Below are 16,106 nucleotides of genomic sequence, written 5' to 3'. Positions count from 1 at the left end.
CTTGAAAGCAGCATAAAAATGCTGCCACTTTGTTTAAGGCAGAGGTAATAAAAATTAAACAGTGAGTTGCATTGTGTGGCGTCATTAATAAGATCCCTAGGGGCTGAGTACTGAGTCGTGTATCCACTGTGTAATAGTTTCAAATTACTTGTAGCGTTTTATTTTTCTCCCCTTTTGCGCTGATCAAAGTGAGGGTGGGGTGATGTCAGTCTTGGAGAAAGGGACGCTTTCCGTTTTAGACACAGCTCAGTAAAGCTCTCTCAACTGTGCCTCTACCAACCTGCCTTAGCCCCAAACCCCAACAGGGCTCCCCCTGCTTCACCAATGTGACAATTCCCCACCCCCCCCCCCCCCCCCCCCCGCCCAGTGCCTATACCAGCCGTCCTGTGGCCTCTCTGAGGGGTAATCCGGTGCCGTCGGCCCACGCCCACTCAGTACTAGATTGAGAGCATCCAAACTCATTTCACACAATGGACCCTTCATCCCATCAGTCTGAGCTGGATCTAACCCAGAGCCCTCTCATCACCACACACACACACACACACACGCCACACACACACACACCCACACACCCCACCCACACACACACACACCACACACCACACACCCCACACCACACACCACACACACACACACCACACACACACCACACACCACACACACACACACACCCCCCACCCACACACCCCACCCACACACACACACACACACGCCACACAAACACACCTATCTTCCTCCACACAGCCTGCCCCCCACCCACACAGCCGCCCCCACCCACCCACAGAGCCGCCCCCCCCCCCACCCAGCCAGCCTCGCCCCCCCCACCCACACAGCCCGCCGCGCACACCCACCTCTCTTCCTCTGTTTTTTCCCCCCACGACTAGACAGAGGGGCTACACTCGCAGCGCAACAGTTGCAAAAGTCAGTCTGACCACTTGTTTGGACATCAAGAATAATGTTTGGTTGCCCAGAGTCCCTGAGTAAGTACAATCCTGTGCAGAACAGGAGGTGCAGCTTGTTCATGTTTGCCTCTGTGTGTGTGCAGATTCCGGGGATCACGAGATGGCCATTTCTCCAATGCTGCTACGCAAGGACAGAGACCCAGACAGCACCTTGGACGACGAGCGTTTGCAGTCTTTCACCAAGGAGAAAGGCAAGTCCAGTTCGATCTTCAGCTCCTTCATCAAAAAGAAGAAGAAGACTGCGCCCACGCCTCCCAAACGCAGCAGCTCGTTCCGTGATATGGACGGCCAGGCGGAGAGAAAGGGAGAGGTGGCGGAGGACGCCGCCGCCAAAGATGCCAACAACGGAGCCTTTGTCAATAGCACGGCGCCTCTCGACACCATCGACCCGACCAAATTCCAGCACTCGTTTAGCACTGGGACACCAAGCACCAACAATGGAGGAGGAGGAGTCACAAATGGCAGCTTCTTGGGAACGACTGGCTTCTTCTCTCCGCATTTAAAGAAGTCCAGTACTTTGGCCGTGGGCAAAGCTGCGGGCAACGAGGAGGAGCCCATCTCGAACTCGAAGCGCTTCATGAGATCTTGCTCGGCCTCCTCGATGCCGCCGGGGGGCAAGGAGATGGAGCGGAAAGCGCTGACTCTCCCTCGGGACCTGCAGTCGGCGGGAAAGCAGTCGGAATCGGCCGCGGCCGCTGGCACTGACCGCAGTGAGAAGCCGGCCTTGCCCCGAAAGCGGACAAACGAGACTAAAGTGGACATCCTGCCTCGGGGAAGCCTGAGCGCCCCGCCTCGCCTGCCCAAAAAGACCGAGGAGTTGAACGACGAGGTTTTTAATAACCTGGAGTCCAGCCCCAGCTCAAGTCCGCCGGCATCAACTCCGAAGCTTGTCCGCCGGCATCCAGTGTCCAGCGGCCTCGCCCTCAAGGACCGGGATGAGGGCGGGAAGATTTGTGCCTTAAGTTGTGCCTCCCAACAGGAGCACGTGTCCTCCAGCGTTGCTGCTGCTCCCGCCGCAGTGAAACCGAGCTCCACGCCATTCCCGGGAGGGGTGAAGCTGCTGAACGACGACTCGAGGGGACGAAGGTTCAAGCAGGCCCCCGACCAACTGCTGTCGGCCCCCATCAGGGACCGGGGCAAGCTGCAGAAATCGAAGCCGGCTCCCCCTCCGCCTCCGCCGGCAGCAGCAGCTGCGAAAGCCATCAGACCGCCTCGGAGCCCGAGCCACGAGGCCGCAGGCGAGACAGCGGCGGGCGTCAAGCCCAAGCAGGCCCCCGACGCCGAGGCCTCGAAGGCCAGCCCGCCGGGGGAGGCGGTCAAAAGGCCCGCCCTCCACTCGGTGCCGAGGCCCCAGTCCGCCAAGCCCTCGGCCGGCCCCTCGCCCTCCGCCTTGCCAACCCCGAGCGGCGACCAGCCCTCCTCGGCCTTCATTCCCCTCATCTCCACCCGGGTCTCCCTGCGCAAGACGCGGCAGCAGCCTGAGAGAATGGCCAGCGCCAACATCACCAGGGACACGGTTTTGGAGAGCACGGAAGCGCTGCGGGTCGCCATCGGCAAGAACTCTGAGCAGACGGCCAGCCACGGCGCCGTGCTGGAGGCGGCCAAGAACCTCTACACCTTCTGCGTCAGCTACGTGGACTCCATCCAACAGATGCGCAACAAGTTCGCCTTCAGGGAGGCCATCAACAAGCTGGAAAGCAACCTGCGCCAGTTACAGATCTGCTCTGCCAGCCAGGACTTTACCAAACTCCTCTCGTCCGTCAAAGAAATCAGTGACATCGTCCAGAGGTAGCAAAGGCTCGGGGGTGGGTGGTGGGGAAAAACAAATATATATACACACACACACAACACACAAACACAAAAAGCTGCTCCCAGACTCCGTAACAGTGTGATAGAATCAGGAGAAGGACTTGAATCCGGCTGACGGCCAGGGGTGTGCACACAAACACAGCGTTCGTTGCTCGGTAGCCCTGTAAATTCCCCACGTCTGCTTCAGTTACCTCTCGTCAGGGCTTTGTTATTACAGCAAGGGAGCTCTCCCCGGTGTCCTGGGCCAATATTTATCCCACAACCAACATAACAAAAATAGATGATCTGGTCATTAGCGCACTGCTGTTTGTGGGAGCTTGCTGTGCGCAAATTGGCTGCCGCGTTTCCCACATTACAACAGTGACTACACTTCAAAAAGTACTTCATTGGCTGTAAAGCGCTTTGGGACGTCCTGAGGTGGTGAAAGGCGCTGGAGAAATGCAAGTCTTTCTTTCCTTTCATACATGCAACTTTACAGCACAGAAACAGGCCCAACGGGTCCTTGCCAGCTCCTCCCACTCCCTTCATCTCACCCCATCAGCAGACCCTCTACTCCTTTCTCCCTTAACTAGCGGCTTCAGTGCGAGAGCAGTTAATCCCACTCCAAAATACGAGAGGATCGCCGGCTCCTAGATGATGGGCTCCCGCGATGCTCAGTGTCAATTTTCCAGAAGCCAGCTCAGTCATTGGTGTGTCACGTTTTGTGGCTGGCAAGCTGATAATTAAGCTTGTTTGCTTTGCTGGTGGGATGTCGCTTCCCTGCCCGGCGAACTGCACTAATCTCACTTGCAAGCGCTAATTCATCTAGGGAGCGTCCATGAACAGGTTGAATGGTGACTTGTGTCAGCACAGCTTTGAAAGTGCATCTCCCCCCCCCCCCCCCCACCCCAAATCAGAAAATAATTGACATTTGTTACATAAAATCAAGAAACTCTTTTTATAAGTTGGGAGAGAGGGTGGAGAAGGAAACTGACTTCATTCCACCTTAACTAAATACTTTGGCATGTTGATGGCCCCTTGCATCCTTCACCGCAGTTCACCTTCCACCACTTGCACCTAATTGTTTTTTAAGTGGTACAGTTTTGCCCTGACAGTGTTAAACAACAGACAGAAGCTCCATACAATTAGCACAACAAATGCCATTGGCACTTTACCAGGCAGCGCCCTCCTCTGGGGTATGAGACCATCGGATTTCAGCACTATGGCTGCACGCTTAAAGCTCGATGCCAGGCCCTGCCCTGATCACTTACTAAAGCGGTTGCTTTGACTAATTAGCAAGCATCTGTGAGTACAGTAGTGCCGCAGCTGCCAGCATCAAACGACACCTCACCGCTCCAACAATTCCTACCTCACTGCCGCTGGCGCTTCGTTCAGAAGCTCAGACCGACGGAGGAGGCCGTCAAAATCAGCCATAGCTCCGCTGCCTGAAGGTGGCGAATCCCATCCTGGGCTGGGATGTTTTTTTTTATATTCAGGGTGTGAGGGGGGCTTCACGTGATTCAGTTTTAATTACCGACCCTTTGCACTGGTGCCTGTTGAAGTTTGGAGTCCGTACCCTGCCAACCTCCCCCCCCATTGACACGACTGTACCCCAGTACTAGAATTGTAGACTCACGTCTTCATTGGCCAACGCATTTTGCCGCTAGGAGCAGAGATGCGGTTGGCAAATCTGGTTGGACATAGTTCTGGAGGGTTCACCATGTGACCTCTCGCCTCCGATCGCCCCGCCCGCTCAAACGCCCTCTTTACCCCCATCTCCAATATTTTTACACAACGGATAGATTCAAAAGAAAATGGAAAAATAAAAAGGCACCATTGTTTTTTTTTTAACCGCCCCTGTGGTTTTTCTCCCGGAGTTCCTCGCAGCAGTGTCCCACAGATGAACCTTTCATTCCTGGCGGCTTGGCGACCCGAAGCAGAGAGCAGATTTGGCGGTGTAGACACGGGGAGCTGGCACCCAGCTACTGCTCTGCCCGCGATCCCAGCTACGCGGCCCAGGCTGTGTTGGCGCTCCCATGTTCAGAGCACTCGGGGGTTGCCCGGCAGGGTTTGGCTCAAACTTGACAGCACTTAATACACTCAGTCAGGCATGCTCTGCAAAAAGGAGGTTTTAGCAAGTTAACCAGAAATTGCTGTCTGTAATATCACTGTTTCTCTCCCCCACCCGCCCCCCAATCAAACATTAATCTGGCTCCTCCATCCCGCTAGTTGTAACAGGAGGTACTATCAGCAGTAAGTGTGGCCAGTCCCAGATTTCTGTTTCCATGGGTGTCACAGGTGTGTAGCATAGAGCCTTAGGAGGCCACGTTCCAAAGTTTAAATCCACATACTCGCTAAGCTGCAGATATCTTAACGTTGCTGATACTATCCCGTTCACCTGAAAGTAACCACACTCGTTTAGAATTTATCCACCTACAGCTTTAAAAACAGCCTCTTCCAAAACTCCAGGTCTACAAAGTTCAAACAAGGCTAAACCAGCAAATAAGAAATACAAGATAAATAGAACCAAGTTGCCTGGACTTTGAGGGTCCAGAATGCCAAGACTCAGGTGCAGCCGTGGCTCAGTGGGCAGCACTCCCACCTCTGAGGCAGAAGGTCGTGGGATCAAGTCCCACTCCAGAGACTTGAGCACAAAAATCCAGGCTGACACTCCAGTGCAGTTCGGAGTGAGCGCCGCACTGTCGGAGGTGCCGTCTTTCGGATGAGACGTTAAACCGAGGCCCCGTCTGCCCCCTCAGGTAGACATAAAAGATCCCACGGCACTATTTTGAAGAAGAGATGGGGAGTTCTCCCCGGTGTCCTGGCCAATATTTATCACTCAACCAACATCACTAAAAACAGATTATCCGGTCATTATCACATTGCTGTTTGTGGGAGCTTGCTGTGTGCAAAATGGCTGCCGCGTTTCCTACATTACAACAGCGACTACACTTCAAAAAGTACTTCATTGGCTGTTAAGCGCTTTGGGACGTCCTGAGGTGGTGAAAGGCCCTATCGAAGTCTTTTTCAATGGAAACACCTGCCCTTTCTACTTAACCTAATGGTGAGATAGGTCTGATCCTGACTCGTCAACTTAAAATGAGATTTAAGAAAACAAACAAAGTCTTCACCTCAGATGAAGATTATACATTCCCAGCCAAATTAATATTACTGATATTCAGCAATATTGTGAGTTGGCGGTATTAATATTTTAATCAGAGTGTCAAAATAATTGGTTCTGAGAACTATAGGTAACGTTAACTGTGCTAACTGAAGCAGACTTAAGGACCTGTCCCATCGCTCAATATTTATATTCTTGTGTCTCAGTCTTGCCCAAACTGAGATCTACTCGCAGGGCTTGAATGCAATATTTCTCATTAGTAGTAAGATTTTTTTCTCTCTCTCTCTGTGGAACTAAAATTGCCACCAGCAGTAAATGTTATTTGCCAATCGCGAAACTTACTCGTGCAAAGTAAGTCGGGTCATTCGAACCAAATGGAACACTTTAGCCTGTGATTTTCACCAGCCAGAAAGTTGCTAATGACTGCAGAACCTTGCCTGTAAAAACTGAAGAATCCACAAGCATTTTAGTAATCATTAGGTTAAACCCGCCCACTGACATCCTCCTTCCTGATGTCAACATGAGCCGAGCAGTTTATGGTGTGTATTTTGGGTGGGAGGGGGAGAGAAATTACTGTTTTTTTTGATTTGATGGATTCACACAGAAGCAGCCCGTAATAAAGCTGTTAAGACGTACACTATGCACTGCTTATGGGGCAGTCCGGTCCTTTGTGATGGCTGACACTTAAATACACCATTAACGTGTGTGATTAGCTTGGACACTTCTCACTCTGAATCATTAGGGGCTTGGAAAACAGACCCGTAGAAGCACAATGTGAAATATCAAGATGGTTTAGACGTGAAGATTATCTTTACACTTTAGTTTTATTAAGCAATGCCTTAACTTCCTTCCCACAGCAGTCAAGAGATTGATTCAGCCAAACAGATGTTTTTTTCCAAGTTTGTTAACCAATTGTGTAATGACTTCAACAGCCACCAAACTCATCAGTTGTAAAGTGAAGCCATTTTTTTTTTGTCGGTTATTAGAATGAGGTGTTTTTAGCATTGTGATTGTAGAACTGCACTGCTTCGAGATCTGGAGAAGGAAGGCTAAATGTGGCCTCGTCAGAGTCGGACTGTATGCGAATCTGAGAGCTTGCTGTTTTATTTTATTTCCACTTAATGATCTGAAAAGACTTGAAAGAAATCGAATATTTCTATATTTTCTATGCTGAGGTCTAGCTTCATTGCTGAAGCTCATGTATAAACAGTTAAGAACTGGTCTTAGTGTACTTTTTGTGATCCCTCCTCACAGTGATAATCCCTGAAGATGTAGCCTCTGCAATGGCCCCGCAGGTTCAGCTTTGATTCCACTAATACTGGTTGGATTTTTCACGGCCGCACTATTTTCATTCTGTATGTTCTGGCAGTATTTTGTTTTGTAAAAAGAGATTTCCGGTTTCCAAATACTATACAGCAGGTATGTAGGCACAGTGTTGACAGGGGCAGAACCTGCTATATTTGTTTCACCCCTGTAAACAGTACTTAGGATGGAAGTGTCCACCAGCTCCCGGTAACGCCACAGTGAACATTGCCGGATTCACGCAGGTCAGCGCCAGATCAGTGTGAAAACAGCTTTGTGTGTAGGAAAGCATGTGGAAGTTACAACAGGGAAACAGAGCATTTGACCCCAACCAGTCCATATCAGCATTTACCCCCCTCCATGTGAGCTTGTCTGGATTAGGAACAAGAACAGGCCATTCAGCCCCTCGAGCCTGTTCCGCCATTCGGTTAGATCATGGCTGACCTGTATCTTAACTCCATTTACCTGTATCTTTGCTCCATTTACCTGTATCTTTGCTCCATATCCCTTGATACCCCTTACCCAACAAAAACCTATCGATCTCAGTCTTGAAAATCTCAAGTGACCCCCAGCACCCACAGCCTTTTGGGTGAGAGTGTTCCAGATTTCCACTACCCCTTGCGTGAAAAAGTGCTCCCTGATTTCACTCCTCACTGACCTGTCTCTAATGTTAAGATTATCTCCCCCTTGTTCTGGACTCCCCACCACCACCAGAGGAAATAGTTTCTCTGTATCTGCCCTATGGAATCCCTTTATCAGTTTAAACACCTCGCTCAGATCACCCCCAACCGTCTAAACTCGAGGGAATACAAGCCCAGTCTGTGCAACCTGCCTTTATAATTTATCCCTTTTAAGCCCTGGTATAATTCTGCGATTGTATCCCCTCCAAGGCCAATATATCCACCCTGAGGTGCGGGGCCCAGAACTGAACGGATTCATACTGTATTCTTGGGGAATGCAGACCGATACAAGACAGACTGCTGGAGGCACTTTGTCCCACCTCGGCTGTAATGCGCTCAGTTTTGCACCGGTGCCCGCCCGAAGCCACCTTGCATCGAGGCAGGAGTGGCAGTATAACTGCAGCCTGTGTGTCCTTGCTCATTACATCTAGTTTTAAGAATCTTGCGCTGCATACCTACTGGCTTAGCTGTCTCAGTGTTTTTAAAACAAGTCTGATAACGTTGGTCCATTGTTACAAATCGGGGCGCCAGTAAGACGCATCAACCAGTGGGCAGAATACATTGCTGCTGTCTGACGGCTGCACCTGTGCCCCTGAATCTAATTATTCTGGTGACCCAGACCAAAGGGTGTTCTAAACAGCGCAAGACTTTTAATCATTATTTTTAATGCTGGGAGACACGGTGAAGTTCGGAAATGTTGAACGTATTAATTTACCAAACTTGCTGCTTTCTTTCAGCCTGAAGTATTTCCTTCCTCTGCTCCGACCTCTTTGTTACTGCTTCCGAAACCCTGATCCACACCTTCGGCCATCTCAGCTATACTGCTCTTCCCAACCTCCGCGCTTCCACGTTCCACACTGGAGGCTGCAGCCTGAGCCCACAGCAGCTCAAAGACCCTCACCCTCACCCTCGACCCTGCCCTCAACCTCACCCGCATCCTCACCCTCGCTTGCACCCTCGACCTCACCCTCACCCGCATCTTCATTACCCAAACCCTCACCCAGCTTGTCCAGGCTCATTCTTCTGACAGGAGTGGGAGCCACATACTCCTGTATAAAGGCAAGTGCTGATCTTTTGAGTTAGTGCAGTCTGACTATATACCGGGCATAGCGTGTCCCAGTGATCAACTCCAAATGATAGATGTCTGAATTCATAGTGACAACGCCCCCTTATCAATCCAACAGTGCAGTCACCATCCTAGATCAATGACGCAGACCATTCCAGCAGATGCTATCAGCACAAAGGTGAGCGTGGACCATAAAATTAATGTGCATTGTAAAGATGATGATTTTGAATGGTTGCAAAACCGCAATAACCTCAACTCCCGCATCATTTTTCAAGCCTTATTCAATTACTACTTTGTAATGACTCTTAATTTCATGTAAAAATGTTATTTCTCGAACAGTTGAATAAATAGGAACTTCATACAATTGGCACATCATTGTTTGGGGATTACATCGAATTTACAGTCCAAAAACAGGCCATTTGGCCCAACCAGTCCATGTCGGTGTTTATGCTCCACACCAGCTTCCTCCCACCCCTCTTCATCTCACCCCATCAGCATATCCTTCTATTCCTTTCTCCCTCGTGTGTTTATCTAACTTCCCCTTAAATGCATCTACACTATTCGCCTCAACCACTCCCTGTGGGAGCGAGTTCCACATTCTCACCACTCTCTGGGTAAAGAGGTTTCTCCTGAATTCCCTATTGGATTTATTAGTGACGAGCTTATACTTATGGCCCCTAGTTATAGCAAATTAGACAAACATCAAGTCCTGTTTCTACAGGATATCTTTGTTTAAAGGTATAATTAACAGATTCCCCCATGGCATTGCTCACGGTTAGAGAGGTTGGACAGGAGGATTAAACCATGTGGTCCGCTGTGTATTATTCTGTAGTAAAGGTGTCGCTGTCTGTTCATTCAAGGCCACAAGGTTAAATTGATGCAAGTAGGCCAGTTAGAGGCTAATTGGTGCATGTAGGTCAGTTAGAGGCTAATTGGTGCAAGTAGGTCAGTTAGAGGCTAATTGCTTTAAAGGACATCTTGAGGTCAATCAGACGGGGTTTTCTGCCGAAGTTTTTCCATAGATTGAAAAATGACTGACTTTTTTTTAATGCTTTATTTTTTTAAGTTTGACCAAGTGTGATGCCTGAAACATGACAAACTTGTCTTGACACTTTTTTTCATCTATATTTATTAATTTGTTATGCTAGAAATGAGCTCGGCCATGAAAATTGGAATGCTGAAGTTACCTCGGTCCCAGTGTCTGATGGACCAGACCATTATTCAGGCACTCCAGGTCTGGTCCCTTCTGTAACTGCTAATCAAAGGCTCTCTTGTTCTCTCCATATTAAGGTCATAGATCGTATTTACTGACTCTAAATACAACCAGAGGGAGCCAGCCCGATAGAACACCGTCCCCTTCAGAGCCAATGACTGGAAAAGCACGTCTAATTCTGGGGCAGGTTCAACGATCCTGTAATAACATTAGCTTTCCAGCTTTGTCCCGAGCACTCAGTCGCATTGGAATCCGATTTCAAAACTGTGAATTACTGACTGAGTCACGCAGAACACAGGGCTGGCACATTCAGACCTGGCTTAAGAACTGGCAAGTCGCCAGTTGTTACAGATGAGGTTTTTCTTTAAACTGGGGTGTGGGGAAATACACCTGGGCAAATCGAATTGCAGAAGTGCGTACCGTGTAACCGCACACGACAGAACCACTGTAGCTGGAGTTGCCCCTAGTTTGTGTGGGACTTTATTAAATCAGGCTCCGCTCATCTGCCATTTATTTAGCAGCACTTTGCCAATGAATACAAGTTGTTGGTCTCGGAAGCGGTGGCAGAAGTTACCAATTCGCCAGCTGGTGTATGTTAAACCTTGCTGAAACTTTAAATGTGCTTTAAGCAGGCGGTCCTGGTGTCTCTTTAGTATCAGGTGGCAATCCATGTCATTATATTGGGTGTGAAAGTGCCCTTGGGGTAGTTGTTCTTCAATAAACAATATTTCACCCTCGCTAGTTCCATTCCCAGGGTGCCCCCCCCCCCCCAATTAAAAAAAAAAGCTTGTCCGTGGCAATAATTCATTGAATTCTGTCAATAACTATTTCAGTGGATAGTTTGTACTGTGAAAATGTGGAGCACCACAATTACAAAATGGTACATAATGTTTTCAAATTGTAATTAAAAAAAAAAGATATTTAAAGCACTTGAGATTCATTTTGGGGTGGGGAATCATTTCTTCTACCGTGTCCTACAAAAAGATCCGTCTGATACAAGAATTAGCCCATTTTTACAGTGGGTGCAACTGTTGAATCTGACTCGGTCCTTGTTTACCTGTTGTAGCCGGACAGTGATGGAGCTCACTGCCCTTCTCGATGCCAATGATTCAAAAAATGGCATTTAAAACAAATCAGAGGTGTCAACATTTAATGTCACTTTGCGATTTAAAAAAAAAGCAACCCAACAGACACAGTCCATGAATTATAATCGACACCTGATCTGAAACTTGCGATATACTTGGTCACTCGCTGTGAGTTAATCAGTGTATCCGGAGTGGTGGGTGTGTAGGTGAGCACGATAGGGTTGCCCTTTATTTATTTATTTATTTGACTCAGGTTTTACATTCAGTTTTTTTTCCCTCTCCATTCCTCCTCTTCCCAATGGTCGCTCACTTGAACACATCCAACTGGGCTGCAGGCTCCTTCCTCTCCGACCCTCGCTGCCCTGTACCTGGAGGCAGGTGCAGGTTTTTAAATTATTTTTAAAGAGCTAGTTTCTACACTGTGGCAGATATACCCCCCCCCCCCCCCGAGGATAACATGCCCCCATCTCCAAATTCAGTTGAAAGTTAAGGCCAGTTGACCCAGGTAGGCAGGTGTTGAGTGTCTTGATCTCAATGCTTCAGCTGCCACAGTGCCAGACTGCTGCATCAGAGAATCCCTTTTTTAAACAACATCCATCCGTTTATAGAGTTTTGCTTTTACTTGCATTCATGAGCAGTTTGGGATAGAATTGTACATAGGATGTGCTTGGGAGAGCTCTGTGACTGGTGCACATGAATGGAGAGATACTTGGCATTGTCACTCTCAACCGAGCGCATTCGATGAGTGTGTGGCTGCAGATCCCTCTTTTGTACAAAAATAAATCTGGAATTGCTCACCCCTCCTGCCCCATCAGTGCTATTTCACATGAGTGAACTATTTTACAAACATTCGGACCCATAATTAAGTTACTGATTTTTTTTCCTCTAGTAACAAAATATGTTAAAACATTTTAATTATACAACAAGCAGGTTCTACATGTGGTCACCGGGATAAACTGCTGCCGCTTTTCAAAGGGGCTCCTTTCCTTTCTAAGCCATTGAATCGGGAATCATTGGCCGTTGCCTGCCCACCCCTCGGCAAGCCGGTTCCACTGCCCACCTCTGAGTCCCCTCAAAGCAACGCGCCTTGTAAACGTACCCAGTAGCAACTCGATGGCCATCGCCAATGTTTACACCCATCGGAAAGACCAACCCAAAAAAAGGATACAGTGGCCATTGCCAATGTTTACAGGGGTCTGACTCGCAGGAGACTTAGATAACCCAGACACCAGGTCCTGGGCCAGCAGGGCACACCTATAATCCAAGACAGGTCACCTGTTGAACTATTGGTAGTGCAGTTAAACCCCCTCAAAGTACCTTTGTTGGATTACCTTCTGCGATTTTGATTGTATTATCCAGTATCATTGTTAATCTCCTCGGTTCCATTTATAGTAAAAAACCAAATCATTTCAGTATTAGTGTTGTCAAGTTCTGACCTTCACTCTCGCCCTTACCGACTGCTGTGAGTTGGAATTGAAGAACCGCGCAAGTTGCCTTTTGTTGATAACAGAATCTTTTTTGCCAAGGTACTGTCTGTTTTTTGTCGGTTTTATTTGGACAGCATATTGTGCCACTATTATCTTTGATCTTTCTCTCGATATTACCAGCATTTTGTAGGGTGATTCATGTATTCCTTTTTACGTGTAAATGTCTTTTTTGTTTCTGTAACATCTATGGTGCAATTTTAATTTTCCTGGTCAAATACAATTTGTGTTTATGTACTTGATGATTGATGTCTTTGTTTTTTTTCCAAAAGAAACGTTATTCAGAATTAAGCATTAGCAGCCAGTGATACACACCTGAGGGCTGGAAAAATCTAGTTGGCCCTCCACTCCAGCTTTATGTCCTTGTATCATGGACACTTGGCCACATACAAAGTTTAAACCTGTTAGCTGTGGCTCAGTGGTAGCACTCTCGCCTCTGAGTCAGACATTTCTGGGTTCCCACTCCAGAGGCTGACACTCCCGGTGCCAGTACTGAGGGAGCGCTGCACTGTCGGAGGTGCCGTCTTTCGGATGAGATGTTAAGCCGAGGCCTCGTCTGCTCTCTCAGATGGACGCAAAAGATCCCGTGGCCACTATTTCGAAGAAGAGCAGGGGAGTTCTCCCCAGTGTCCTGGCCAATATTTATCCCTCAACCAACATCACTATAAACAGATTATCTGATCTTTTATCTCATTGCTGTTTGTGTGAGCTTGCTGTGCGCAAATTGGCTGCCGCATTTCCCTACATTACAACAGTGACTACACTTCAAAAAGTACTTCATTGACTGTAAAGCGCTTTGGGTTGTCCTGAGGTTGTGAAAGGCGCTATAGAAATGCAAGTCTTTCTTCCTTTCTGTTCTCATTCATTTGCAGATTTGCTGAAAGCTGGTGTTCTGAGTTCAGACTGAGCCACCAATAAGACAACAGCAGGAAGAACAGCCCTTTCCAAAGCTCCAGGCCCACATCATTCCATCAGTCAACCAGAGCCAAAGAAATAAAACTACATTTATGAATGAGTTGCTGGAGCTTGTGGGGCCCGGATGGCCTGGAGTGTGGGGGCCCGGATGGCCTGGAGGGTGGGGGCCCGGATGGCCTGGAGGGTGGGGGCCCGGATGGCCTGGGAACTGGGGTTTAGAGGGTTAAATTATGAGGACAGGTCGTATAAACTTGGCTTGTACTCCCTTGAGTTTAGAAGATTGAGGGGTGATCTGATCGAGGTGTTTAAAATATTTAAAGGATTCGCTAGCGTAGATACTGAGGAACTATTTGCTCTGGTGGAGGAATCAAGAACAAGGGAGCATAACCTTAAAATTAGAGCTCGGCCAATCGGGTGATGTCAGGAAGCACTTCACTCGGTGGTGGAAATCTGGAATTCTCTTCCCCAAAAGGTTGTGGATGCTGGGGGTCAATTGGAGCTTCCAAGACTGAGCTCGCTAGATTTCTGTTGGGTAAGGGGTATCGAGGGATATGGAGCTAAGGCAGGTAAGTGAAGTTGAGGTACAGATCAGCCATGATCCAATTGAATGGCGGAGCAGACTCGAGGGCCTGAATAGCCTGCTCCTGTTTCTGTGTTCCTGATCTCAGATGATGCCCCTACAGTTGTTGTCAGATATGCCATTTCTGTAGATGAGGTGTTGCATCTGCCTGCTCCATTGGTTCACAAGATCCTGTGCCACTATTCAATCGGGGCAAGAAGTCCTCTCTCCAACAAGACCAGCAATTCCTCCCTCCACCGATATCGCCAAATACCGATTCATCTCATTGCTGTGTGTGAGAGTTTTAACTGTCCATTCAAAAATACCTGCCCCATTATCTACGTAACAATATTCACTACACCTCAAAGTCATCCATTGTGCAGGAAGCACTTTGAGACATCACTGAGGCGATAAGGCACTACATAAATGTCTTGTCCTTCCTTTAGGAATTACCTTGCATTCGGTCATGCTTACCGGCCAGTCTGTGGCGGGGGGCGGGGTGGAGACAGCCACTTCATATCACACTGCAATCTTTACATAGAATATACAGCACAGGAACAGGCCATTCGCCAAGACCAGACCATGCCGGCATTTATGCTCCACACGAGCCTCCTCCAATCCTTGCTCCTCTAACTCTATCAGCATAACCCTCTATTCCCTTCACCCTCGCGCTCAAGCTTCGATAGAAGTTTAGCCTAACTTCTCCACGTTTCAATTCTATCCCTCTAGAAATAAACCTTAGTGCTTGGTTTGCTTTTTTATGGCCTTATTAACCTGCGTGGTTACTTTAAGTGATTTGTGTATTTGTACTCCGAGATCCCTTTGCTCATCTACCCCATTTAGATGTTTATTTTCCAAGTAATAAGTGACCTCCCTATCTTTCTTACCGAAATGTAATACCTCACACTTATCTATGTTGAAATTCATTTTCCAATTAAATACACGTCGAGATTTGGTGGCAGTAGGAGCCGTTTCAGCTGCTGCCACACTGCTTCTTCACACCAATGAAAAGTTTTTAAAAAGTTGTTGATCTAGGGAATGTTCCCACCTGGAAAAGCAAAGTTGCCTCCTGCCAACACTCGTCCCCAGAGCAAGGTAAGCTTTCAGTGACGTTCCCAGAATAACAAACAACCATTTTGTTACTTTTTTTTTTACTGGAATTACTCCATGGGATCTCGCTCTCCTCTTCGATAAGTGGAAGAGCATCGCAGCTTCAGAAATTGTTTAGGTTTGGACTAGTGAATTAATTTATTCAGCTAAGGGTGAATAGGTATCTAATATAAGAATTATTAGGAGTAAGCCATACAGCACTTCACGCCATTCAATAAGATCATGGTGGCTCTTTGACCTCAACTCCACTTTTCCGCCCTATCCCTTGATTCCCCTACAGTCCAAAAATCTCTCTCCGCCATGAATATACTCAATGATTCAGCATCCACAGTCCTTCAGGGCAGAGAATTCCAAAGATTCACAACCCTCTGAGTGAAGAAATTCCTAATTGTTCGCTGTACCTACATGCTAACTCTGTTTCTTGTACGAGGACACCCAAGTCCCTCTGAACACCAACATTTAATAGTTTCTCACCGTTTAAAAAATATTCTGTTTTCCTATTAACATCGAAAATAGGAGCAGGAGTCGGCCATTCGGCCCCTCGAGCCTGCTCCGCCATTCAATGAGATCATGGCTGATCATCCAAACTCAGTACCCTGTCCCTGCTTTCTCCCCATATCCCTTGATCCCTTTAGCCTTAAGAAATATATCTAACTCCTTCTTGAATATATTTAATGAGTTGGCCTCAACTGCCTTCTGTGGTAGAGAATTCCACAGGTTCACCACTCTCTGGGTGAAGAAATTCCTCCTCATCTCTGTCCTAAATGGCTTACCCCTTATCCTTAGACTGTGACCCCTGGTTCTGGACTCCCCCGACCATC

General features: G+C 48.0%; 1 protein-coding gene across 2 annotated transcripts in view; it reads left to right on the top strand.

Moving 5' to 3' along the window:
• abl1 (abl oncogene 1, non-receptor tyrosine kinase) overlaps nucleotides 1-12,943 on the top strand; it is a 230,514-nt gene extending 217,571 nt beyond the window's left edge. For both annotated transcript variants that reach the window (XM_085965314.1, XM_085965315.1), the window contains exon 11: nucleotides 1,046-12,943. In XM_085965314.1, coding sequence (XP_085821440.1) covers nucleotides 1,046-2,754 — 1,709 coding nt within the window. In that variant the 3' untranslated portion in view covers nucleotides 2,755-12,943. The remainder of the gene's footprint in view (nucleotides 1-1,045) is intronic.
• Nucleotides 12,944-16,106: the final 3,163 nt, after the last annotated feature.

This window comes from Somniosus microcephalus, chromosome 23 (assembly GCF_052327205.1).
Source record: "Somniosus microcephalus isolate GS21.2 chromosome 23, FLI_Smic_1.0, whole genome shotgun sequence".
NCBI lineage: Eukaryota > Metazoa > Chordata > Chondrichthyes > Squaliformes > Somniosidae > Somniosus > Somniosus microcephalus.
The sequence above is the reverse complement of the archived record's forward strand: the minus strand, read 5'-3'. Positions and strand labels throughout refer to the sequence as shown.